This window comes from Trematomus bernacchii, unplaced genomic scaffold, assembly GCF_902827165.1.
Source record: "Trematomus bernacchii unplaced genomic scaffold, fTreBer1.1, whole genome shotgun sequence".
Taxonomy (NCBI): Eukaryota; Metazoa; Chordata; class Actinopteri; order Perciformes; family Nototheniidae; genus Trematomus; species Trematomus bernacchii.
In genome coordinates this window covers 3,046,346-3,073,317 of record NW_022987524.1, presented here as the reverse complement: position 1 = coordinate 3,073,317, position 26,972 = coordinate 3,046,346, and the positions used below count along the sequence as shown (strand labels likewise).

Genomic DNA, 26,972 nt, shown 5'->3' with positions numbered 1-26,972 from the left:
CAACAGTAAATATGTCGGGGTAATAGTAGATGAGACGACTAATATCACGGTTGAGAAAATGCTGATCACATACCTGACACTTCAGCATAAAGGGGAGCCTGAAACCGTGTTTATTGGCAATTATGTAATACCTTCTGGCACTGCAGAATGCATCACAACAAAAATAAAAGATGTGCTATCGGGCCGTGGAGTAGCTGTGGCTCGGGTCGTCGGTCTGGGAAGTGATGGAGCGAATGTGATGGTGGGTCGAAAGGCCGGAGTTGCACAAAAGATGCGGCTGAATGACTGTCCCTACCTCGTAAACATTCACTGTGGTGCGCACAGAACGGTACTGGCTGCACGCGATGCCTCCAAGGCTGTGCGTGAAATAAGTGCATATGTTACGACTATTAATAACATATACACTTACTACAAGAATTCCCCCATTCGAACACACCGACTAAATGAACTCCAAAACGAAATGCAGGAACACGACCTGCTGAGCCTAAAACAACCATCAGCTACACGCTGGCTGTCGCTGGAGAGGGCAGTTAAGGGCATACGTGCCAACTGGGTTGCTCTGGTGTTGGAGTTGCAGGAGGAGGAAGCTGACAAAGACTGTCCGGTCGCTAAGGGGATTAGAAAGCGCCTCCAAACGCTCATGTTCCCTGCCTTGACTCACCTGCTGACTGACGTCTTGGCCGTGGTGAACCGCATGAACCTCACCTTCCAAAAAGAAGATGTCAACATCTCCTCCATCCAGCCCGTCGTGAACATGACCCTTGCCAGCCTCGAGGACTTGATGAATGGGCCAGGTGAGGCGGAGACCACATTTAACGAGGCTTTACAAGACGGCAAGTTCTGTGGCATCACGCTCACCCAGGCAGACGCTCAGACCTTTTCACGTGTGCGCACAGACTACATCGCGGAGGTTACTAAATCCATCAAAAAAAGATTTCCTTCGGAGCATGTAGGCATCATCGCTGATCTCGACACCGTGATCAATGCATCTCGCTATCCGGGTGCTGACAGCGCGTTAAAGAGCTACGGACTGGAGGCCTTGGAGCGCGTCTGTGACCACTACGGGTCACAAAGGGATGCAGCTGCGCCACTGGTGCAGAAGGAGCGCATGCTGCGGGATTTCCTCCCAGTGAAGCGAGTGCTTGCAGGATCGGGAAATCCCTCGTTCAGAGAGTCTTGCCGACTTCTGATCACTTCCCTGGGAGAAATGTTTCCCGACTACAAAACGTTGGCTGAAGTGGCGCTGGTAATTCCAGTCTCCAGCGTAGCAGCAGAGCGCGGGTTCAGCCTTCAGAACAACATCAAAACGGCCATGAGAAGTCGTCTGTCCGAGGCAAAGACCCAACGCTTAATGACCATCGCCTCTGCAGCAATCTCCCTTGATGCATTTGACTACGCACAAGCGAGCACCCAGTTTAAATCCATGCGGCCCAGGAGGAAGGTCTGAGTTCAGGCTAGGCTACAGCAGGTCAATTGAGTTGTTCTTGTAAATGTTTTGTTCATATTTTAATTGTAATTGTCTCATTTCAAACAATGGCATTGTTCATATTTGCCTGTTTAGGCACAATGGTCGCGGTGTTTTAGTGGCCTCTGCCCCCCTCTGCTGTGCTGTCAGTGCAGGAACAAATAAATCATTCATATTCGTGTTGACATGAAAAGTGACCGCACGGTCGGTGTCTGTTCATCTTTTTTTTTCACACATACACACACACACGTTACCAAATAGGGAGTGAGAGTGACGCATAGCCAAAACCTGAAGCTGCGATACTCTGGTGGCTACAATTAGCAGCTAATATTATTAAATGAATAAATAAAAAAATAAAATGACGGGTAATAATGGATTATGACGGAAATGTTACGATCCTGTCCGTCAAAAATGACGGACAATGAAAAAGTCTAACGCAACCACTGGGGAGAACAAAGGCATGGATTATTTTCACAGCTTGGGTTGCGACACGGCGAGATTCTGCTCTTGTTAAGATGATATTGTGATTAGTGTGCATACAGTAGATTCTCTGACTGCAGCAGGGTCTGACAGTCCGTTGATGATTGATTGATTTGGGTTCTTTTAGCAGGGCTGGTCATTGAAGTATTTCTCATGTCACATAAGTGAGAGTGAATAGTGTGACACTTTGGTGTCTTTTTTGTTGTTGTTTTCAATTGGGTTTCAAATGAGAAATCGGAGAACAAACAATACTCCAATTCTTTTCCTGCTGGATTTGGCCCTTTTTAATAAAAAAACCTGACAAAATACTGTTCCATGCCTGCTCAAATCACATTACCTTGTGAAGCAGTCTGACAAGTGACTTCTTTGCGAGACCACGTTAGAATAACAAGATCATGTGACAATGTCTAACGATGGAAATGGTTTCTCTCCTGTTGTGTCTACAGGCTTTCAAAGAGATGCTGTATGCTGCTCAGGACCAGGCCCCATCTATCGAAGGTACTAATTCCACTCACACATTTATCTAAGTATGATTACAGTACTCAAAGACCCATATTGTTATAAAAACACATTATTCGATTATTGACATGATCTCAGAATCTGATCTTTGTGTTTATTTTGAATGTGGCGCTGCTGTTTGTGTTGCAGAGTCCCATTAATTAACAAATGTATATGGCCACAGTTTCATAATGAACCAAAAATGCTTGTCCACTCAACTAGGGCTGAGCGATTAATCGATTTTAAATCATGCAATTATCAAATCGCAAAGCCTGCGATTTTTTTCTTTTTCTTCTTGTGTGTCAGTCATCCACACCGATCAGAAGTGCTGTGCTCCACATGTACCAGTCATTGTTAACCAATCAGAAGTGGCCCATGATAGTAGGTGATAGACAGATTGATCCAATCACCTGCCAAGTATTTTTGAAATACTTTTCCAAATGGCTTCCAATGGAGCTTTCCTAGATGGTTTGGTGAAACAAACCATCTTAGTCAAGTTAGTAATGCTCCATCACATGTTTCTATTACAGGGTGAATCTTAAACTGAAGCTTGACTTTAAAAGCAACCCAACGGAAGTTTCATGTAGGTTTAGTTCTTTCACTCGTAGCTCGGGCTGCGGGGGTGCTAGAGACGGGAGCACGTTGATACGACCTTCCTAGCCGGAGATATGGCCGCATTTTACAATAAACGTTAGAATTCCGCTGCTCCTTTCCCAATCTCCCATTGAACTAAAAAATGTAGACAACTTTCTTTAGGGGGATCATGCTCTAGGACCCCTATAGAGGCGCGCCCTCTTCCGTTTGATTAGCCAAGCTAACGTTGGTAAGGTTGGCCTTTTTTCTATACAAAATGATTGAACCAGCCAGTGTCTGGTTACTATTCCGCTATATTTAATAACAATAAAAAAGCTCTGCTGTGAAGTATATTATTGGCTTTTGTCATGTAGATCTTATTCAGAAAAAAAGAGCTGACCATAATGCTCTCTGTGGTGTTACCTCTGATCTGAATATAATCAATAATTAGAGTTTTCTTTGGGATAGAGTTTATGGCAATCCTTTGTTATCACACTGCTGGACTAAAGACCTGTTTAATACCCTGAAGGAGACACAGCAGCTTCTTTACTTTCACATGAACAGCTGTTCACTTGAGCCTTCAGCTGGCTGTCAAACAATCTAAAATAAATGAAAACTTATACAAATTCATAAGACAGATAACACAAATGTTTGGGAAACATATTTGACAAACAAAACAAACAGTTTGATTCCGTTTTTCATGGCAATTTAGCATTGATCATAAGAAATGTATAGTCAGTGAGGCGAGAGCATCTGTTTCAGTACTCCTCAAGTTGTTTTGGAGAACTATGTTGATAATAAATTATATATACTTAAAAAGTTAATTCCTGTTCCTCACATTGAGTCAAATGTTTTCTGTGTGATTTCATCAAAAAGGAGACAGGAAGCTGTGTGTGGACCCAGCTCTCCTCGGTCAGCCAGATGCAGACTGCAGGTGGTTTTGAGTCAGACTCTGCACACTCAGTGATTCACTGTTTCAGACTGGCTGCTTTTAAACAAGACACCAAATTAACTCAGTTGGAGTGTGTGTGTGTGTGTGTGTGTGTGTGTGTGTGTGTGTGTGTGTGTGTGTGTCCACCCCCAGCGGTGCAAAACAGCCAGCAGTCAGATTCCAGTAATCTCCTTATCCTTTCTCTGCCTTATTCTGCTCTTTTCTCTCTGTGACTGGGCTCATGTACCGTGATTATTATAATTATTATCATTATGACATGTCTGTTTTTCGGTAATAGGCTATACTTTCCATTTGACAATTGATGTTTTTTGGCTCCATTCTCCAGCAACACCCTGCTTTACTGTCACAGTTTCCCACATTAACACTGTGGAGGTGTGCCATCAGAACTCTGTATCGTGCTCAAAGGCACTTAAACAGTATTTAGAGCTTGTGAATAGCAAAACATGTCATTTAAAGGTAACCAAAAAGACATGTTCTCTCTTACTTTGTGCTATCCAGCCATGCAAATGTCTTTCTCTGGGATTAATGCATCCACCTCAATGCAATGCATTCACATTGAATCAAGTTGTGTTGTTCAGAGCATTACAAATAAATACTTTGTTCTATATCGTATAGGCTTCGTATAGACACCCCTCTTTTATATAAAACAATATATTTTTGAGTGGGCTGTATCTGTCGAAATCTGCTAGCTACTGTCTGCTGTAAGCACCTACAATAGGTAGGAAACATGAAGGTCCAGTGTTAACATGTAGAAAACAAGTTAACCTAGAGGCCGTTTTATGATAACGTTTTGGTATAATTGGCAATTTTTATTTTCAATATTCAATGAATATGTAATGATGCTTAGTGAGGTTCAAGGCTTTTATTAGTCATACGTACATAGCTACAGTGTAGTTATGACGATGAAAATCTTATGAAAATCTCAATGTCCAGTTTACGAGCCTTCTCCTAAACAGAGACAGGATGAGAGCCGGTGTGAGATGCAGCGTGTGGAGGCCCCCTCGCAGCCTTTTCGGTCCGGGCCCCTCTTGGGTTGCTTCCCGGGCAACGGCGGCGAGGGCTCTGACGTGGCTCGTCACCATGACAACCACAGCACATCCAGATGTACTGATAGTAAATGTACACACTCTGTACTGAGTGTGTCAGATAGAGTGATGTCGAGGACTCAGCTGTGTGCCCTCTCTCCTGCCTATCGGCACACAGAGAGTTTCCCTTTTTTCTCCTCTTATCGTTTTAACAAAGTGTGACATTCGTCTATACTTTTCACAACGACAGGTTTTTACCTTCGTCCCCTCATGGAGAATATTCATTTTTAAATGCTATATTCCCAGGGACTGTGATGGACATGGGTTATTAATTGAGTAGATGTGTTTTTGTGCTTCTGGTAACGGACGGACCAGTGGGGCGTGGACTACATCCTGCTTCGCCCTTAACCCAATAGCGATAGCCTTAGAGGGCGAAGCCTATACGATATAGAACTGGGGTTACGTACTATAACCCATCTTCTATGAGTATAGGCGCAGCCCTCTAAGGTTCGGGCCCCACTGGCTCCGCGAATAGCTGAAGAAAAGCTGTTTGTGTGGGAGCAGATTGTCGGGCCTCCTTCCTATTTATACGGAAGTGAGTCCGTAGGTGGGGCCCACGTCATAGGTGGGCGTGGATTAAGTCTGTATACTGAGGACAGTAACTATTGGATTATTTTAAATCACATTCCAAATCAGAATATAAGAATGGAGTAGGGAAAACTGTGAATCACTGCAACATGTGACTATAGAGATCTGTATATAACGGAGCCATTTAAGAATAGGCTCTGACAAATCAGTTATGCTGCAAATGAGTCAGTCTGTGAGCCATACCACAATGTCTTTGTCACTGCATGCTATATGGACACATCCATGTTTTAAGTTTATGTATTTACATGCTGAGATTAATGCCACTAAAATCAGGTGATAATCACAGCAAGTTAATTCATTCTGAAGGATTACTACATTAAAACTACACATGTCGACATCATGGGAGAGAAAAATCAGGGCATTACCAGACTCAGAAGAATTCTTTAGTAGAAGAATATACATTTTTGTAAATAAATTCCTTGGCAATGCATCTAATAGTTATTACACTATTTCAGTGTGGTCCAAAGTGGCTGATCCCTAGCTAAAATTAGGGAGGTGAACAAAAGAACAGCACTATAACCAAGGCTTGTCGTTCTATCTGTATCTTCAGGCCAGGGGAGAGGTGCAGATGGATGATGTGAGCTGAGGTAGCAACATTGTAGCACTTCAATTCACCATTCACCATTCACCATGCATTCCATGCAGAATATTTGAGAATCATCTAACAAGGTGTGGCATGCAATAAACGTACGCATGTTGTTGCAAAGCTTAAATAAAACCTTTTTAGGTTCAAAAGAATCCAAAAGGGTGTGCTCTGCTGCTCCCTCTGCTCGGAGCAGCCCATTGCAGGCCTCTGCACGGAGCTTTCAGAATCAGATTGAGAAACAGAATACATTTATTCGTCCCACAGAGGGGCCATTTACATTGTTACAGCACAACACACTGGTTCTTAAATTGCATTTGTTTTCTGTCCTCCTCTTCATCATTAATTCCATTCAGGTCCATTAGGGTGATTGATAGTCTTCACTGTGGTTTTGAAGGTTCACTAATCTTACCTCTGATATCTTCTTACAGTCACAGATGAGGATACAGTTAAACGGTACTATGCCAAGTTTGAGGAGAAGTTCTTCCAGACGTGTGAAAAAGAGTTGGCCAAGATCAACACCTTCTACTCTGGTAATGACTACAACTACTACCACTGCTCCATACACACACTCATTTCAATAAACCTCGGAGAGTTTGTTGTGATTATTATCCTGCACATCATTTCTACACTTAAAATCCTTTTTCTTGTATTCTTCTCCTCCCTCCAGAAAAGCTTGCCGAGGCCCAGCGGCGGTTTGCCACGCTGCAGAACGAGCTGCAGTCATCGCTGGATGCTCAGAGGGAGAGCTGGGCCAACGGGCGGGGGCTGAGGAAGAGGAAGACGGTGTTCGCCCTGTCGCAGCAGGAGCGCTGCAAACACAGGAACATAAAGGACCTGCAGCTGGCCTTCTCAGAGTTTTACCTCAGCCTCATTCTGCTGCAGAACTATCAGGTACGCTCTCAAACTACAACACAAAGCGTGATCCAACACTCAGTCCTCCTCTACACCTCATTTATTTTCTCTTGATTTGATATTATTAGAAAATAAAAAAACTGAGGGTTTCATTCACTTTTCATTTCACTATCATCCTTTCCTGTGCAACTTCAGGACAATGGTGCATGGTTTTCCTCCGTTTGAACCACACCTGAAACCAACAAGAGCAGAACATTAATCCTGGATCAGTTGTCTCCAGTCAGAGCAATACATGTAGCTTTCATTAGCTTTCACTGCTGTGCAGTTCATGGTAAACATTATAAGTTAACATTGACAGCCCTAGTAACACTATATTTACACATGTTTACTATTCATAATACGTTTTAGAGAAACCTTTTTGGTCACATAAATGATAATAGTTTGTTGTGGTGATACTTACGGTGATACTTGTAGTCAAAACTGCACTAATTCATACGTTTACAGAGGGTATTAACATGAAAAGAAACCGTTACAAAGTAAATGTTAGCTTGGAGTTAAATGTATCAGGTGGACATAAAGCCAACTCCAAAGAGGTTCTAAGTCTGCTGCATGTGTCGTCATAACAGCTTTTTAATATGTCAGATGTGATTTACTGCTTGTTTTTTCCCGGCATGGTATTTCCGTTAATCCTGATACTGTAGTAGGTGTACTGCAGATTCCCTGTTAATAAACACAGCTGGACCACATGCAGAGCCTCCTGGCATATCCCTTTTAGAGTTTCACATCTTCAATCAGCCGCTTTGACAGCTTTGATTGTTCTTTCATTACAAGTGTTCTCTCCCTCTCCCTGCTTGTCTCTGCAGAACCTGAACTTCACAGGTTTCAGGAAGATCCTGAAGAAGCATGATAAGATTTTGGAGACTTCCAGAGGGGCCGACTGGAGGGTAGTCCATGTTGAAGTGGCTCCATTTTACACATGCAAGAAAATCACACAGCTCATCTCTGAGACTGAGGTATACACACACACACACACACACACGCACACGCACACGCACACACACACTCTTTTAATTCACATATGCTTCATTAGTATTGATGTGCATACAGCAAGAAGAGTTTTCTTAAAGGTCCCCTATTATCAGGGGTGCACATAACTGGTACGCAGGTACGCATGCGCGGCAACAATCTGAAATGCGTAATGTCACTTGTGTCACAACGCGCCTTTGCGTACCTGATAGGTCATCAAAACAAAACACATATTTCGTCTACACGTGTTTCTTGTCAACACTCAGTGGAGTAAATGATTAGACATGTCCAAAAAAACAAAGACATTAAGCAGCCACTTTGCCGTTTCGCTCCCTGCAAAAATCTTCGGACTTTCTCTGACTGATTGAACTGGGTGCTGGCTGTGCCGCGCAGGACATAACCGACGGAGAAAGAGGTTAGATCACTGGACGACAGTTGGTCGCCGTGTGCACAGACGGGGCTGCTGTTAACGTCGGTGTGTAGGCCTACAACAGAATTGTACCAAAACTACATCAACTGGCTGCAGTGGGAGACTCCCCTGTGCACATTCTGTGCCCCGCGCACACACTGGAGAACTGCGCAAAATCAGCTGATCACAACGGTCACGCTCTGTGGTCAAGCTGCTGCAGTTAAAACACACAGCTGCCTGCAAACTTACTCAGGCTGTTAATGGAAGAGTTTGAAATCAGACAGAGGTGGAAGAAGTGTTACTCAAGTAAAATTAAAAAAGTATTATCATCAAAATCTAGTTAAAGTAGCGACAGTAAAAGTAGTCATTTTGCAGATTGGTCCATTTCATAATAATGTATATGATATGTTTTATAATTATTGATCATTAAAGTGTTTAAAAATGAGTTGTAATGACTTTGTATACTGCAGGGTAGCTTGTGGATTTACTCCAGGTGGAACTGAAGTCTGATTTAACACTTGATTATATTTCACATCATTCATCCAGATCTGTGAAGTAACTAAAGGTACTCAATACATGTAGTGGAGGAAAAGTACACATGAGTGGAGTAGAAGTACACAGTAGCATCAAATAGAAATACTCAAGTAAACTACAAGTACTGTATCTTAAATTGTACTTAAGTACAGTACTTGAATAAGTGTACTAAGTAACTTCCCACCTCTGAAATCAGATATGACTTCAAGTCATGTGATCAGTTCTTAGTATTTGATCCTTCAACTTGGCCTCAGGAAATGCAAGGACTTCACAGTTTTGGCAACAAGTTTTGGAGAAAGCAAATCGGAGGCTTAAAGAGAGACAGGGAGGTGCATCTTCATCATCTTCATCATCTAGCATGCAAGAAGTGTAAATAGAGGACAGTGAAGGAGACTGAAACACCAAACAGATCATTGCAGCATCCCATAATCCCCTCTGTTTCAGCCCTGTTCCAAAGTGCTGATTCTCTGTCTGTTACTTTAGATGAAAATAAGGAGCCCCTCCCCACGCCCCTCTGAGAGAGATTTGGTTAAAAAAAACACAATGGTGCTCTAGGAGGAGATTCAGGTGATAAGGTGGGGGGGGGGGGGGTTACCTTGGTTGGTTATTGGCTAATGGTTACACAAGACAAAACATCGTTATGACATCATAAAGTTTCCAAAATCTGATCAGCTCATTTTCAGACAGGTTTTTATAGAAATGGATCAGGACACAAAGAGAGAGAATCTTTGTTCCTGAAACGTTCAGAGTCTCTTTACACAGAGGGGACACATTGTAACAATCAACTATCAAAGATAGCTGTGTTAAATAAACACACAAGGGGTTCTTGATATGAAATAATATTATAAAGGCAAAACAGACTCTTTCCACCAAATAGTCCCCACGGAAGTGTATTTACTGCTGTCTACATCCACACATTCACAAAATAAACAAAGACAGGTTTTATACGTTATTCAATTATATTGACAGTTTTCCAGCCAAGCAAAACACAAACAAAACTCAACAAAAAGTCAGCTCGGCGATAAACCAAAATGGTCTTTACTGCCTAAACCAGGCCACTATAGTTCATTGAAAAAAAGCTGTTGCTCCTGCGCCCGTCGGCAGCAAAAAACAGAAATGTTTGTAGGCCTATTTAGGCCATAATCCACAAAAAAGGAAAACACGATAATCGGCGTGGCACAAAGGATCGATCTCACCCTGTGTTGGAGAGAATCTCTCTCTCTATCTGTGCGCGTCCTCTCCTCGGAGACGTGCTTCCAGGTCGGTCGATGCAATATCCACATTCAGTTACTTTCAGTTACTTCCCCGTTGCATTTTAACCTATGTATACATGCTGAGGAAACTGAAATATCCCGCTGAATACCCGCATTCGCCACACACACACTTCCTCCTCCCGTGAGAACCAGCCCCTGGCGTCCCGGTGACACGCCCACTAAGAAGCCTCTGCGCGCCGCGACAGGTGAATATGTAGATGAGGCTTGCAGACCCTCGCCCTGAAACCGTACATAACAGTGGACATTAACAACTGCAGTTGCGAGGATAATATACATGTATCATAGTTCATTTCATTTCATGATAAACAACATGCCTTAAACCTTTTCCCCTGCCATTACAGTTTAGAAAAAACACCTTAAATCAATGTGCGGCCGTCACAACATGTTTATGTAGAAAAGACACACTAGCATGAGAGCTAGGACACATCAACATCCTCTCTGTGTTTCAGGCATTGGTCACAACAGAGTTGGAAGGCGGTGACAGGCAGAGGGCCATGAAGAGACTGAGGGTCCCCCCCCTGGGAGCTGCACAGGTCTGACACACACACACACACACACACACACACACACACACACACACACACACACACACACACACACACACACACACACACACACACACACACACACACACACACACACACACACACACACACACACACACACACAGTATCAACTCATAGGTTCTGCTCACTAACTCGTCATCCTCTGCATTCACTTGAGCTGCTTCTGTGAAGGACATCAAAGCACATGCTCCTGTTGTCCTGTTTTTGTCAAATAAAGCAACTTTGAGCAGTGACCCTTAAATGGATATTTGTTGTCCCAAAGGTTAGACACAATCTACAGTTAGATTTTTTTATCTGATCATTTTGAATGTTGATGCTACTTCAGAATGGATTTCTCTCTCTCTTTTATTTGACCCAAAAACAAACATACAAGTCTAACCTTTACATCTCTCAACTTACACTGCAATTGTATATAATCATGATACAATATGATTAGAGGACACCTGCAGTGGTCTCCCCTCTGATAGACAGCATTATGCCTGTAAAGTGATGTTATCTAATGATCACATGTATAATGCTGTACAATGTGCTCAGAGTGTTGTGGTGTCCCCTCAGCCGGCTCCTGCCTGGACCACCTTCAGAGTGGGGCTGTACTGTGGAGTGTTCCTGGTGCTGATGGTCACAGTGGTCATTACAGGTACTCCTCTAGCACAAGTCCTCCCTCCTCCCTCCCTTCATTCCCTCCTTCCTTCTTTCCTTCCCTCCTTCTTGACTTCCTTCCTTCCTTTTTTACTTCCTTCCTTCCTCCCCTCCTTATTTCCTTCCTTCTGTCCTTCCCTCCTTCTTGCCTTTGTTACTTATTTGCTTCCTCCCCTCCTTATTTCCTTCCTTCTGTCCTTCCCTCCTTCTTGCCTTTGTTACTTCTTGGCTTCCTCCCCTCCTTATTTCCTTCCTTCTGTCCTTCCCTCCTTCTTGCCTTTGTTACTTCTTGGCTTCCTCCCCTCCTTATTTCCTTCCTTCTGTCCTTCCCTCCTTCTTGCCTTTGTTACTTCTTTGCTTCCTTCCCTCCTTATTTCCTACCTATCTTCCCCCTTCCCTCCTGCATTCTTCCCTCCTGCCTTCTTTCATTCTTCCCTCCTTATAAATAAAAATAGTCACAACAGTTTTTTGAATGTTTAAAACTAGTTCTACACATGGTTGGTAAAGTGATATGCTTTTCTCTCACAAGGGGCTGTGGTGACACACACTGCTGATGTTTGGCCTATGATCAGGATCTACAGAGGAGGCTTCCTGTTGATAGAATTCCTCTTCCTGTTAGGTATTCACACACATACACACAAACAAATTATACAATTAAATCCAGGCAAGTTTCTGTATATTAAAGCAGTTTATAATAATAATAATAATATTTTATTGTGTAAAGCACTACACATGTTTGTATATAAAGTAGCCAATTGTGCAAATAAAGAGACACAGTTAGCAGACGTTAGCAGCTGGATTTGTACACCAGAGGCCTGTACTACGAATCCAGTTCAACATAACCTGGATATGTTTGAGTTACCCAGTTTACCTCATCCAAAACAAACGCGCTCTCGCTAAGCGGTCCTACGACGCTGGTTATCAACTCGGTAACTCAAGCCCGGTGTGCCCTATCTAGTTATGTGCGTGTTCCCATGAAAGGGGCGGGGTTAGCAACATTTGACCAATCACAAACATTGAGTAGCGTACTGACAGCGCAGCGTCATACTTCCTGAATGAAAAGTGAACTTTAATATTAGACAAATATGAAGACGTTAAACTTTAAACATCATTCAACAAATGTCATTGATGAATCTCAGGACTGCTTCTTACGAGGCACTACATAAACATGAAGAAAGCTTGATCGCACATTTGATCATCTTAAATAATTACAACTCATGGTTACAAGGGGAACATTTGCTGAGACCTGACAGGGTCTGTGATTATTCCAGTGTGCCAGGCCTCTATTAAACATCATTGATGCCGGAAATACTTACAGAGAATACACCGGTATATCCTCCTCCATCCTCACTACCGCTCCTCCAGATGCACTTTAGGAATCTGATGTCCTTCAGATTGTGGGCTGAGTTTGATTTCCGTCTCACAAGCTACCAGCTAAGGAGTCGAGGAGGCAACAAATTGAGAATTGAAAAAAGCCTAAGGCCTAAAGAAGGAAGCTGTGTTTATCCTATTAATGCATGAGCCACTGTTCTGCTCTTTCAGGCATCAACACCTACGGCTGGAGGCAGGCAGGAGTTAACCATGTGCTCATATTTGAACTCAACCCCCGAAACAACCTGTCACATCAACATCTGTTTGAGGTCCGAGCAAATAATATTTCTGTCCAACAATCACAACATTACCGAATTATATGGAAAAATATGATTTGTTAATGCTGTGTGTGTGTGTGTGTGTGTGTGTGTGTGTGTGTGTGTGTGGTGGTGTGTGTGTGTGTGTGTGTGTGTGTGTGTGTGTGTGTGTGTGGTGTGTGTGTGTGTGGTGTGTGTGAGTGTGTGATGTGTGTGTGTGTGTGTGTGTGTGTGTGTGTGTGTGTGTGTGTGTGTGTGTGTGTGTGTGTGTGTGTGTGTGTGTGTGTGTGTGTGTGTGTGTGTGTGTGTGTGTGTGTGTGTGTGTGTGTGTGTGTGTGTGTGTGTGTGTGTGTGTGTGTGTGTGTGTGTGTGTGTGTGTGTGTGTGTGTGTGTGTGTGTGTGTGTGTGTGTGTGTGTGTGTGTGTGTGTGTGTGTGTGTGTGTGTGTGTGTGTGTGTGTGTGTGTGTGTGTGTGTGTGTGTGTGTGTGTGTGTGTAGATTGCAGGTCTGCTGGGGGTGCTGTGGTGTGTGAGCCTGCTGTCCTGCCTCTTCAGTGATAGCATCCTGGTACCAATGCAGGCTAACCCTCTCGCTCTCTACGGCCTCTTCTTCCTCTTCCTCATCAACCCCTTCAAGACCTGCTACTACAAGTCACGCTTCTGGCTCCTAAAACTCTTGGTACAGTAAATTACTCAATTACATTTTACAAACATCCGTTTTTTTTCTCACCATTGTTCATCTTTGTGTAACTGTAAAGTATAATTGATTTGTTTTAAGGGTTTGAGAGAGAGTACTAATCGTGTAAATAGCCTCAAATATTTAGTTTACCATTTGATGCAATCTGTGCCTCCTGTTTATTTCTTATTTGACATTAAGCATTCTGCAGCTCCTAATCTATGAACATGAAGCAGCAGATTTAAACCATATACCTACATTGCATTTAGGTGTGACACTATTTCATAATCAAGGATAGTAGGGGGAAATCAGCAAAGTTTTTTGCCAAATTAAATCAAAGAGAAATGAAGTCAACAATATACTTCACAAAATACACACACAATGCGTCCGCCGGATATCAGCGCAGTGTGTGCAGCAGGTGTTGGTGTGCTCATCTCCCGAGTCAATAGGGCCGCTTCAGATTGCTTTCATTCATTTAGAGTTCTAATTTTACTATCTAGAAACACCTCAGTTGGCAAGCAAAATGTGTCTCCTGCATGCAGAACGGGTGAGCAGAGTTCAACAGTTCACCATGTTCAAAGTTCAGTGCCCTATTTTGCGCTATTTACCAATTACCTCCTCAATTTCTATTAAAAGGAATTAAAGCCAATGAAATAATCATTGGTTGACCTGACAACATGTACAGGAGCAGGTTTCACTGAGGTGTGGCACAGTCCTCACTAGTGGAGCCTGGTGTAATTGTATATATGGGAGACAGGTGGTGGAGGGAGCCAGAGCACTAGTTACCAGGGGTTTCTAGCCACAAGACAGGAAAGCCATAGGAAAGCCATAAGGAACAAACCATAGGAAACCTGTTGAATGGTATTGGATCATAATAAAATGCACAACGGAGATTCTTGCCTGGATCATTGCCCTGCGTAAGATTCGCTAACTGGTGCCTCAGCGGCTGTATTATTTTAAGTTCATTATCTGTTTTATTTCTATATGATTTTGGCCGCTACAAATGATATTGATTATTTGGACAACAATACAGAGCTGGTTTGGAACTCTGCAGTTATTGAGTCAGCAGAGCTTTGGCCACTTTGACCCAATATCTGCCTCAGCAGTTTTATACACCTGTGACAATGGCACTGAACGAAACATCAGTCTATTCATATTTACCGGTAATTAAAGAAAAAAAGACCTCCTGTTGTTCACTATAAAGTGCAACATTTGTCATGTTTATGCAATGTTTGAATGATTAGGAAGGTTACAGTTGACTATTTGTATTAAGGTTTTAACTTTGCATTGATCATATTGGATCATTGATCAATAATTCGTTACAGCAATCCATCTTTATGTATGGTTACCCCAAATATTAATTACTGTCCCTGTATAGTCCGGCAGTGGGGGATTGGACTGCGAGCCGTAGGGTCGCAGGTTCAAGTCCCCGACCAGACCTAAATATGGAGTGTGGACTGCTACTTGGAGAGTTCCCAGTCCACCTCCTGGGCCCTGTCGCGGTGCCCTTGAGCAAGGCACCGGACAACCCCCCCCCACTCCCATTGCTCCCCAGTAGCTGTACAATAGCTGCCCACCACTCCTGGTACTAGGATGGGTTAAATGCAGAGGCCAAATGTCACTGTGTGCTGTGTGCTCTGCATGTGTGACCATTAAAGAGGGTTTCATCCCTCCCATTCTATCTATCCAGTACGATTGTGAAGGAAACTGCTAATATCTCTTCTCTGTCCTCTGTCCCCCCTCCACAGTTTCGAGTGGTGACTGCTCCCTTCCATCATGTTGGCTTTGCAGACTTCTGGCTGGCGGACCAGCTGAACTCTCTGGGTGTCGTTCTGATGGACCTGGAGTATATGATCTGTTTCTACAGCTTTGAACTAGACTGGAAAAAACATGATGGACTCATCAGCAGTGAGGGTGAGAGTGAACAGTGAAAGGTTGGCAGCCGGATCCAATGGCGATGGACCTACACCTATTCCTGACCACATGTCTGTGTCCCCTTTCCTGCAGGTAGAGATGTGTGTAACTCCTACTCATACGGAGTGCGAGCAGTGATCCAGTGTCTTCCTGCTTGGTTCCGGTTCGTGCAGTGTCTGCGCCGTTACCGCGACACCAAACGGGCTTTCCCTCACCTTGTGAACGCTGGGAAATACTCCACTTCCTTTTTTGTTGTCACCTTTGCTGCCCTATACAGCACACATAAAGGTAGACTGCAGATATTAGTGCACAACATGTGTGGTGTTCAATGCACAGACAGCTAAGCTTAAACATGCTTTTATTGGAGAAAGACCTTTATTTATCATTTTTACTTATGGTATCATTTTACATAATTTTGCAAAAGGTCTTCCTGTTTTCGGAGCCCCCTCCTGTTTTTATTTTCCCATTTCCGTTTTTCTAATTTAGCACAGGAGAAATACCCAACTAGATGGCAATAGCAACTCGCACACAAATAATACAATAATCATACAGAAATATAAATTAATTATATAAATAAATAATAAGAACAACAAAAAAAGAGTTTTGGTCCCATTACATGTTGTGTAGTGCCACCTAGTGATGGTTTGTGGTTATATGTTTTTCAGAAGAAATCAGCTTTGCAATATATTTTGAGAAACCTTCATTTCAGAAAGCTCATGCAGCAACAGAGTCATTTCCTACTCCGTGCCCTGAATGCAAAACAAATAAAAAGGCCTTTTTGTTCAAGTTCGACCGTCCTGCAGCTCAAAGCTCATTTCTGGGAGGGTATGAGTCCATCTCAATCAAACAGATGACGCATATCACGCCCCGCACCATGACTCCATGTTGTGCAAAGGGTGCTTGTGCTGTTATTATATAATTCATTAATAATATCAGGTAATGCGTCTGAATTGTAATTCTTTCATCTCTTATTTACTTAAACATGTTTGCCACTCATCACATCTACAGCTAACAATTCTATATGACCACTGAAGCCGTACACAATGGGAACAAAAGTCCAAAACACACTGACAGCAATATGTTATTGCATACATAATATCGTTTATTTCTCACTTGTGCTTCAGCACACTTGTTTGGACATTGTATATTAAGTATAGGTATATGTTGCTGTCATGTAGAACAGCAGGTTAGCAGATGTATGTAGAGGTTAAAGGCTTGGGATGGTTTTTGATGGTCCTGCTTATAGCTGTCTTCTTTTCATTAAGTATAAATACAATAGTCTGCTTGATCAGAAAACAAATAGGACACGCATTGCCATTTTTAAACTTCTGAACCTGTTGCTGTGGAAGCTGTCTGATACCACCCCCCCTCTGTCTCTCCTCAGCTGAAGGCCACGCTGACACACAGATCTTCCTCTACCTGTATATCGGCTGTTTGGTGGTCAGCTCCTGTTACACACTGATCTGGGATCTGAAGATGGACTGGGGCCTGTTTGACCGGAACGCAGGAGAGAATACCTTCCTGAGAGAGGAGATAGTGTACCCACATAAGGTATCTCCTCACAGGAGGAGGCGCGAGCCCCTGACAATACAACCCACCCTGTGATGATGTGTTAAAACTGCTCTCCTCCTCATCCTCTCTCCCCCCAGGCCTATTACTACAGTGCCATAGTGGAGGATGTGCTGCTGCGCTTCTCCTGGATTCTGACCGTGTCCCTCAGCACAGTCTCTGGGCTGCACGGCATCTCCGACATCCTGGCCACTGTGCTGGCCCCGATGGAGGTCTTTAGGTAGACACAGTCATCATATCTTTAAAGATTTCTGTCTTCTTCTGCCATCCTTTTTCTTTTCTTTTGCCTCTTTCTTTCTTAATCTTGCAATTGTTCTTACTGGTCCATTATTCAGTAAACTCTCTGAACGTTTCCTAGAGCCCTAATCACTTGTATTGTCTGATCAAACTTCCAAAGCCCAAGATGTCTTCTCTTTTCTATCTGATCTGTTTTCCTGTCCAATGACCAATGCACTCTCTCAATCAGAAGACAATATGAGTGACTGCTGAGTATGTGACCTTTGGTTCAGGATGTGGACCACTTTGACTCAATAATGTTCAAATGTTTAGTAAGTAGCCCGTTGTTGATTGACAGTCAGTGTTTGTACTTCGCAGACGTTTTGTGTGGAACTTCTTCCGATTGGAGAACGAGCACCTGAATAACTGTGGTGAGTTCAGGGCCGTCAGAGACATCAGCGTGGCTCCGCTCAACGCAGACGACCAAACGCTGCTGGAGCAGATGATGGACCAGGAGGACGGGGTGCGGAACCGGCAGGGCAAGAAGAACTGGAAGAGGAGCTACAGCATGAGTCTACGCAGGCCGAGGCTGGCCTCTCAGTGAGTCCAACAACACTCAGCAACATGGGGGGGGGGGACCTTAGAGCTGGAGGGGGGGTGGTCAGAGCGTCAGGGAGGTCAGCCTGTGTGCAGCTGATTTTTGGACATATTGATGTTTATTGAGGATGTAGGCAGGTGAACCGTAAAGAGTGCTGCTGCAGTATCAGGTCAGGATGATGGCATGGATCAGGATGAGGGAGGACGCTCCTTAGGGGGGAGATCTGGTCTTCATGAGGGAGTTAAAGTGACGGTCGTGAGTGGAGGGGTGGACAATGGAGCCGTCAGTGTTGGTGAGGGCGTCAGGGTTCAGTCTGGGTTTGTTCAAACTAAAATGCAAATCAATAAAGATTACCGTGTAGTTGTTTGGAAATAGAGAGAAAAGGAGAAGAGAGGGTGCAGTGATGGGGGGGGGGGGGACTTGTAGCCTCATATAAACACATTCTGCCTCTTTCCCATTCCAGATCCAAGACCCGGGACACCAAGGTTCTGATCGAGGACACAGACGATGACTCCTGACATCAGGCCACGCCCCTCGCCTGGGTCCAGAATTTATTTAAAGGAGGAAACTCCACCTCCTAACCGAGAATTCACCCAGCGAGTCGGGCGTAGAACCCTCCACCAAGAGGGATTCTAAACCTACGAGATATGAGCCTCTTCATGGTTCACTACTGTTTGAAGTGTTTCAGCGGAGCAACACCCCCGCACCACGGCCATCAATCTATTTCTCCCACATTCAATAATAACTAGGGGGGCTCCTCACTGAGAATCTACCTTATCGCAGCAGTGGGTGAAGAACTTCTCTTCCTTTCATCCACACCCCCCAGAGGTGGACCTATAACTACACCCACTGCTCAGCCTTTGCTTGGGCTGTGAGTCTGAGCTGAGGACCAACAGGCCTCTGACAGGAAGTGCTCCTGCTTCCAAAAGCTTCAGTGATTGGTCTCCACCTGCACCACACCTCATGAGAGCAGAGTGGACTTGTAAATTGGCCTCTTTTTTCCTATAAGAGAAAATAGTATAAGTGCCCCACCCCACCTTTCAGCGACTTTTAGCCACCCCGGCCCACAGACTGCTGGGGAACATTTGTGAGTCTCCCTCACTCTTAAGCTTCCATTCAAATCATCACAGAGCTGCCTACCTGCACCTTACACGCTTTAGAAACACACACACACACACACACACACACACACACACACACACACACACACACACACACACACACACACACACACACAATACACACACATACATACATATAGAAAGATGCACTTTGTAGATGTGAATTGAAATGGACTTTGTTCACACAGACGTTGGTGTGTTGTATTGTTCATGGATGTGCACAACTTGCCCATTCATCTTTTTGAGACCCATGGAAGAAGAAATACTCCCAAAGCGTTGCAAATATTTGTAACCGTGGTTTTAAATACGAGACGGACCAAGTTAGGGGGCAGTATGAAAGTACTTAGAAAATAACATCCTGTTCAGACTGCATGGACCAGCGGCCGTGAGCTGAGAGGAACCTTTCTTTTGTTTCCGGAAGGAAGATGAAGACCTGCGCTAACTCCATGTCCCCCCCATGTTGATAAAGTATCCTTCATTTAAAAAATGCTTTTACTGAATGTATGCCAACCTATTTATGTATGTATGAGTGGGAGAGGTGCCTAAATGCCACCAGTCCACGCTTTCGGGCCCATTACCATCCTGAGAGCTCCGATGAGTTCTAGGAACATTTTCTGTTGTGCCCTGCTATGTCCATGAAGCCTGAAACAGTTATTGTCTCCTGGGAGAGGGTTGGTTGAAATGTGCTGACGAAGAAAATGGGAGTGCACCTGTCTGTCACATGCTGGGTCAAACTGTGCTTCTTCTGGCTGTGGAGTGAATGTGATGGAATGTGTTTACATGACATGCATGCTAATATACCTCAGTTCCCTTTAACACTCCGCTTTGCTCCTAACACATAATGTTGGTTGAAATAAATAAGGTTTTTGTCATTTTAATGTATGTTCAGTGTAAATGTGGTATTTAACACATTTAGTCAGTCTACAGTAAATTCTCCAATAGTGGCTCTGGCCTTTATTACCTCTCAACATCAGCGTTGATGCCCCTGCTTCCTAAGTGAGAAACACAGCATCATGTTGGCTTCCACAGGACAGTCACTCTGCTACTTCCTGCCCGTTCTCTAACATGAATCCCAGACCTTTTAGCTTGTTAATGTTACTGACTGCTGTTACTGTCCCCTGGTATGACCCCCCCCCCCCAGTTAAACATCACATCAGACCCTTCCAGTGATGGAGGAGCTTGAGCAGGTGCAGCGTCTCACTGACGGCAGCTCAGCATTAGACACCATTTAGTTCTGTGGAAATGTACATTATGCTTGATTAGCAATGTGACCCCCCCCCCCCCACACACACACACACAGCTACATCAAAGCATCTTCTACTGTATAATAAGGACAGGTACATGTGATAACACTGGAGGAAATGTTTCATATAGAGTGAGTTGTTGCCACACTAGCGCTCGTGCTGTGCTCTGAGACAACAGCTTGAAGCAGTGGAGGAGCTTTAGCTTTTTATTTTCTTCTCTCTGTTTAAATGAATCGGCCTGTGACGGGGTTCTATTTGTCCGTTTGCAAACATAGGCTTAGTCGGTTGAATTAAGCTCCAAAAGCTTTATTTATAACAGCCACAAAAAAAGATCTACTGTTTGACAAAAGGGAAACAGTATAACTTAAATAAACCAAATCAAAGTTGACCAAATGAGGTTGTCTATCCCTCTAAACACATCCTAGCTGTTGCCTTTGAACCCATAGCCCCTCCCCACAGGCTTACCCTCAACAGGTTACACAATTAACTCATTTCCCACATTCCCTTTGCTGGGGAGACGGCGGCGAAACTCCGTTCGCTGCCCGTCACGTAAGTATCCTGTAATATAGTTAAATGTATGTTCAAATAATTGTAGAGTCACGTCTAGCGTGCACTCATGGTCGCGCTACAGAAAGGGAGCGGGAAAGGGACGTGTTAGTGATGATTTAACCTTATTTATTAACCAACGGAAGGTGTGTGTGTGTGTGTGTGTGGTGTGTGTGTGTGTGTGTGTGTGTGTGTGTGTGTGTGTGTGTGTGTGTGTGTGTGTGTGTGTGTGTGTGTGTGTGTGTGTGTGTGTGTGTGTGTGTGTGTGTGTGTGTGTGTGTGTGTGTGTGTGTGTGTGTGTGTGTGTGTGTGTGTTGTGTGTGTGTGTGTGTGTGTGTGTGTGTGTGTGTGTGTGTGTGTGTGTGTGTGTGTGTGTGTGTGTGGACTGAGCTGATCTCATCAGGAGCTGACTCTTTAATGTCTTGTGACAGTCTGTCGCTCAGAACCAGGAGCTGCATAACGTCTAACATTGTATTCTCCATCTTGATTCATCAGTGCTGTTAAACACTGGAGCCTGTTATCAGCCAATGGGATATAGTTGAAAGGTTAATCATTTACAGAAAACTAATGATTGCACTCTCACTATTGTGAAGGTCTTTATTTTCCTATTCAGTTCATTTGAGAAATAATCTAATCATAACCGCTTTGATCTCCCACTGCAACATTCCATATCGTCTCCACTTTTCTTATTGTGCAAGATGGACAGATATGTGACATTCTACATGAAATGGAACAGTGTACAGTATGTCATGGTTCATATTCAATACAATGTTTTGGTAAATAGTCAAAACCAAGCAATATTTGATAGGTGAAGTTGTGGCTTCTCAGCAGAGTGGAAAGGCAGATTAGAGAGAGTAGGGATGAGAGGCAGCTGATCACATGTGTGCAAATGGATCATATAACTCAAATCATCTTAGTCATGTGATCTTTGCTGGTTGCAACAGGCCACTAAACAGCATCTTTAGGGTTGTATCTCTTTCTTCCTAACACACACATCTTTGTCGTGTTTTTGCTACATCTTGATAATCTGCTCCGTTTGACCTGATAGCCTCTTGTCCCCCCTGGAGTACAAACAAAAACATTTTTCTCCAGTTTAATGGTGGAATTTGTTTAACCTTGACGTATCCATGGCTTTGAATTAGGGCCGTTGCTTTCTGTTTTCTGAAATGTCCATGCAGCAGACAATCATTCCATGTACACATGCTATGCTTTGCTTTCATTCAGGGCTTTTCTTTTGCATTCCTCAGGTCTTATGTTGGGACACACACACACACACACACATTATGAGCACATTTGCACCTGAGCCTTCTACTTCACATCGTCACCTTCTGTTCTGTTAGCAGCCCTTATTTTATGAATGTACCATTTCAAACCTCACCCTTGGAATGTGTTTGTTCCTCGCATGAATACACCGAAGGACCCTCCAGAAAGAGTTGAACTTGGTTTGTTATTATGTTGAATTGGTACATTTCCAACAGGATGACCCTCTGATAGCAGAGCCGGGCTGTTTCTGATCAACTTTACATCCTGGACGGGCTGACTGTGTTTCCTGTGAAGGCCTTATTTGTGTCTTTTTGCTTTTCTTGATCTACATTCCAGATGATGGCCTACTGTCCCATTACCCATGAACACCACACTGCGTTTATGTTGAGATGTTTGACAATGTGACCGAGCGGTGATTCCCCTTTTTCTGAAAGGATTGTAATAAAAGTGTGCAAAATGATAGCTGAGCGTGCTGGGAAATGAAGTCTGAGGCCTCCGACTTGACGTTTCTTGTGTTCAGAAGGAAGTGATGCATGAGTTGCAGCTGCTGACACGCTAATAAGGTCTTATTATGAACTCTGACATTGGAAAGCCATGGTGAATAGAATCACATTTTTTCTATCAGATATATTTTATTATGTATTTTTATTTTATTTGAATTTTGTATCATCTTTAAACTCCAAGTTCATTCACCCTAAGCAAATCGACCCTTACTTAAATTGAGTGTTTCCCCCCTGTTCCCCCCCCCCCCACAGTGAGGTGTGTTCAAGCCCAAAAGGATATTATGAATCAATACATTAAACAAGTTCTGTATATGCCACTTAAAAACGAATGTGTTTCTTACGGAGGGGGCGGGGGGGCTCGTCCTGCATTTCTTTAGTCTAATGCTGCAGCAGAAACTCAAAATACTCACTTGATTGGCTGGATGTTCAGATGTAGATGTGTAGTTTATAGTGAAGCCGTCATTAGGATTATAATTGAGTGTTATGATTGGATGCAGAGTGTTTATATCATGTGAACATGATGTAGATCGTTCAGAGCACAGCCTCAAACATAAGCAGACGGTCTCATGGCAACTGTCCAATCTTCAGGGTGAGCAAGCATCTTGAGGAACATTCATCATTAACTCCTCCAAGAAATATAGTTTATTCAATAATAAATGAATATGTGAATCATAACAGTGATTGACAGCTGATAGGAATAATATGATTGTTAATATTATCATATTCATTCAGACAAACATCGATGAGACAGTTAATTAATATACTTATTGCAGCAGTCTGCATAGATTTGGTTCCCCTGCTGGTCTAAGAGTGAAACAAACTCATTCAGTTATTGTTCAGTTAAAATTAGGGATGCTCCGATCGCCGGAATCAGTATCGGCCGATACCGATCGAGTGGGCGGGGCCTATGGGGATCTTCCATTTAAAGTGATGTTTACAACTCAGTTAATTGGGCTCATTCACTGGCGCTTCCACAAACAACAACCAACATAATTATTACATTCAAATGAAGTACATTATTCAAGTTTACATTAACTTTGGATAATAACACGGGAGAAATTAGCGGAAGCGCTCTCTTTTCCTCTCTCCCCCTCTCTCTCTCCTCTCTCCCCCTCTCTCTCTCCCCTGACGGCCTGTCAGTATCTCATGCAGCTCACTGATCCAGTAATGAGTGACCCGACAGTGAAGAATAAATATATTTATATCTAGTTTAGCTTGTTCCAGAGGTAGATCAAATAGCTAAGTGTGTTAGCTCCGCCCGCTTTTATTGCTCTGTATGAGAAAGAGGACTGATCAACTGCAGATCAGATGGTGCAGGTTTTTGATGAGATAATGTTATTTATAGCAGGGTTGCCAACTCTCACGCATCTGGCGTGTGACACACGCTTTCACTCTCAATCTCACGCTCTCACGCTGCCCAAACTATTCTCACGCCAAAAACAAGAATACCGAAGACTAGAAACGGTTTTGAAAACTTTTGTCACGTAGTGATCATCTTCTAAATAAAACATCTTTGATAATGTCTTCTGGCCAATCAGAATCACGATAACGGCGTGGTGTTGTTGCAGGAAGTCCCGACGGAGAATACTTTTGCGGTAGTACATCTCTATACATCGATACAACATTACGTGTTGATAGAAATCAACACGTAATGAAATAAGACCCCACGGTTTGATGATTGATAGGTGTGTGGGCTGTCTTTCATTTTGACACACAGAACAATGGGGGCTATCCACCCTTATCCACAATGTAAAGTAATTCACACAGCCTCTTCCCTCTTCTCTCTGTGAGGAGCAGCAGGTTCAGCTTTCAGAACAAAGTCACAAAAAACTAAAATTAATTAATTTGTTTAAATATGTTGTGTAGTAATAGATTTATTTATTTTTCTTCTCAAGAGAGTACCAGAATGTGTATTTTATGTTAGTATTTCCAAAAATCTCCTGGGGGAGAATCCCCCCAGACCCCCCTGCAGGGGTTGGGTCTTCAGCATGTCAACTCTTTCACCTGTGGGGAAATTGCAGGATTGGCTCCAGGTCGCCCTTTTTATTTACTGCAAGACAAATGTGCCTTTTTATTTCATACAGTTCAATTTGGATTGAGACAGGGAAATAATCTAAACCTCACGCGTGGCGTTTCACTGTCGGGGGGAGCGTGTATGTAATTACATTGCAAATACTGATTTGAGCCCCACCACTGTATGGGTTAGCCCTACCATAGATTACCCAACAAAAATACTCTGGAGCCGCAACTGCCGACCCGTATTGCGCATGCGCAGATCTAAAATCCAGTAGAAATGATAAAAAAGTAAAAGTCTGCTGCTTATTGTTCTACTAGGCCAAAATAGAGTCAAAGAGTATATGAGAGTGAGAGTGTGTTAATTAATATATTTGGCAGTTTGGAGTAAGTCTGTAGATTTGTTTGTGTGTGTGCATTTTTATTTATCGTACGATAAGTCAATTAATTGCTTATCGCGACAGGCACACAATAAAACAGTGGAAACAAACATGTTTGACTTTCATTAGTGAATGAAACTGTGTGCCCTTTATAGTCTGTGTCCATTATTGTGTATTTGTATATATTGTATATATATCCTATATGCTAAGGTCCCGCTGCTGACACGATAGCAGTCATTTCGTGCGCATATGTGTAATTAAACCGAATTAAACCCATGATATCAAAATCTCACTCCAGCCAGGTACCCAAAGTTGGCAACCCTGTTTATAGTGGGTGCGATTTAACAAATACAATTTTATCCAGTCTAAAGTTTGTGAGGAAAGTTTGTAATTGCACAGCTTGGATAGGAGTACCTGGTGGTCAACTCTTAACTGACTGAAGGCAGTCTGTTAAGAGTTGAGATTGTGGTAAAAATGTAAAGGTATATTAATTTTCCGGCACAATGAGTATAAAATTCTCAGCACCGCGAATTCAGTTATCTTTGGAAACTGCTTCCAGCTGAACTTCAAACATGCACAGACTTTTACTCTATTCCCTTGGCGCAGAAAAATGGATAGTGCGACCAGTTAACACTAACTGGAGCATGAGTCAGAATACAGCACAGAGGCTCAGATACGCACACCTCCAACAACATGAGGGGATCAGACCACCTGGGGGGCTCTATATCAGCTATATAAGAAAACACGTTACTTCTGCATTGGTTCAAAATGTATAAATCAATCAGATGCATGTTGTAACTGTCATTATGGTCATGCCAATAAAGCTTTCGAATTCGAATGTGTGGCGACTGGTTACCAGCAGGGGATTGGTGAAGCTCTTTTATGGGGTTAGATTTGTCTCAATAATATTTGTGTGAGCATAAAAATGATTTGTATGTAAATGTGTGATTTTACGTGATTTGTGTGAGACAAGTCTCTGTTTGTGGATTGTCTTTTTACACACACAGAGTTTTGAGACAAACTTTCCGCCGGTCTCGACTAAAATCATCTCGTGTCACTCGGTTATTTTCGGAAAACACGTGATGGCCTGCTGATGATGACATTTCCGCATTATAAGGTTTAAAAGTAACTAGATAGATAGGTATGTGGTAGATAGATAGGTGAAATACAAATAAAAGCAAGAAAAAGGAAGTGTGTATTTATACATATAGCCTACAGTAGAAAGGACACGATTAATATTACAACATTTAATGTAGCCTTACTATGAAGGCTGACCTAAATATGGTGCTTTTCTACAGATTACCTTACCACTGCACTGGTAAGGTAAAACTAGGCCGATTAATAAGATGTGAAGTGCTTTGTAACTTTGACCCGCTTGAATGAATACACAACAAAATATGAAGAAAGAGTTGTCTCTGGGTGCTGCCCCCCGGGACCCGAAAGTGGCGTGGCCTAAGTACTTCAACATCGATGCATACGAATGTGAATATTGGCTGTATTGAACAAATAAACTAACACAAACTAACTGTATCACTATAACATGATGGTGATAAAGAATGCACCTAACGTACCGCTGTTCATTGTAATACAAAAACGGCACATTAAACAACCATCATGCTCTTACTCTGAAACCTTAAAAACGCGGAAATGTCGTCATCAACAGGCCATCACGTGGTTTCTGAAAATAACCGACTGACACGATCAGATTTTAGTCAAGACCGGCGGAAAGTTTGTCTCAAAACTCAGTGGCCGTTGTGACTACCCGATTTGCATGTC

At 43.1% G+C, this 26,972-nt stretch overlaps 1 protein-coding gene across 1 annotated transcript in view; it reads left to right on the top strand.

Moving 5' to 3' along the window:
* Nucleotides 1-20,125, top strand: part of LOC117473763 (xenotropic and polytropic retrovirus receptor 1 homolog) — a 39,598-nt gene extending 19,473 nt beyond the window's left edge. Inside the window, exons 2-16 of the mRNA XM_034119577.1 lie at nucleotides 2,392-2,443; nucleotides 6,656-6,757; nucleotides 6,895-7,118; nucleotides 7,943-8,092; nucleotides 10,772-10,855; nucleotides 11,444-11,525; nucleotides 12,057-12,146; nucleotides 13,070-13,167; nucleotides 13,653-13,832; nucleotides 15,578-15,743; nucleotides 15,837-16,031; nucleotides 17,128-17,294; nucleotides 17,393-17,532; nucleotides 17,907-18,128; nucleotides 18,590-20,125. Of these exons, the coding sequence (XP_033975468.1) occupies nucleotides 2,392-2,443; nucleotides 6,656-6,757; nucleotides 6,895-7,118; nucleotides 7,943-8,092; nucleotides 10,772-10,855; nucleotides 11,444-11,525; nucleotides 12,057-12,146; nucleotides 13,070-13,167; nucleotides 13,653-13,832; nucleotides 15,578-15,743; nucleotides 15,837-16,031; nucleotides 17,128-17,294; nucleotides 17,393-17,532; nucleotides 17,907-18,128; nucleotides 18,590-18,644 (2,007 nt within the window). The 3' untranslated portion in view covers nucleotides 18,645-20,125. The remainder of the gene's footprint in view (nucleotides 1-2,391; nucleotides 2,444-6,655; nucleotides 6,758-6,894; nucleotides 7,119-7,942; nucleotides 8,093-10,771; nucleotides 10,856-11,443; nucleotides 11,526-12,056; nucleotides 12,147-13,069; nucleotides 13,168-13,652; nucleotides 13,833-15,577; nucleotides 15,744-15,836; nucleotides 16,032-17,127; nucleotides 17,295-17,392; nucleotides 17,533-17,906; nucleotides 18,129-18,589) is intronic.
* Nucleotides 20,126-26,972: the final 6,847 nt, after the last annotated feature.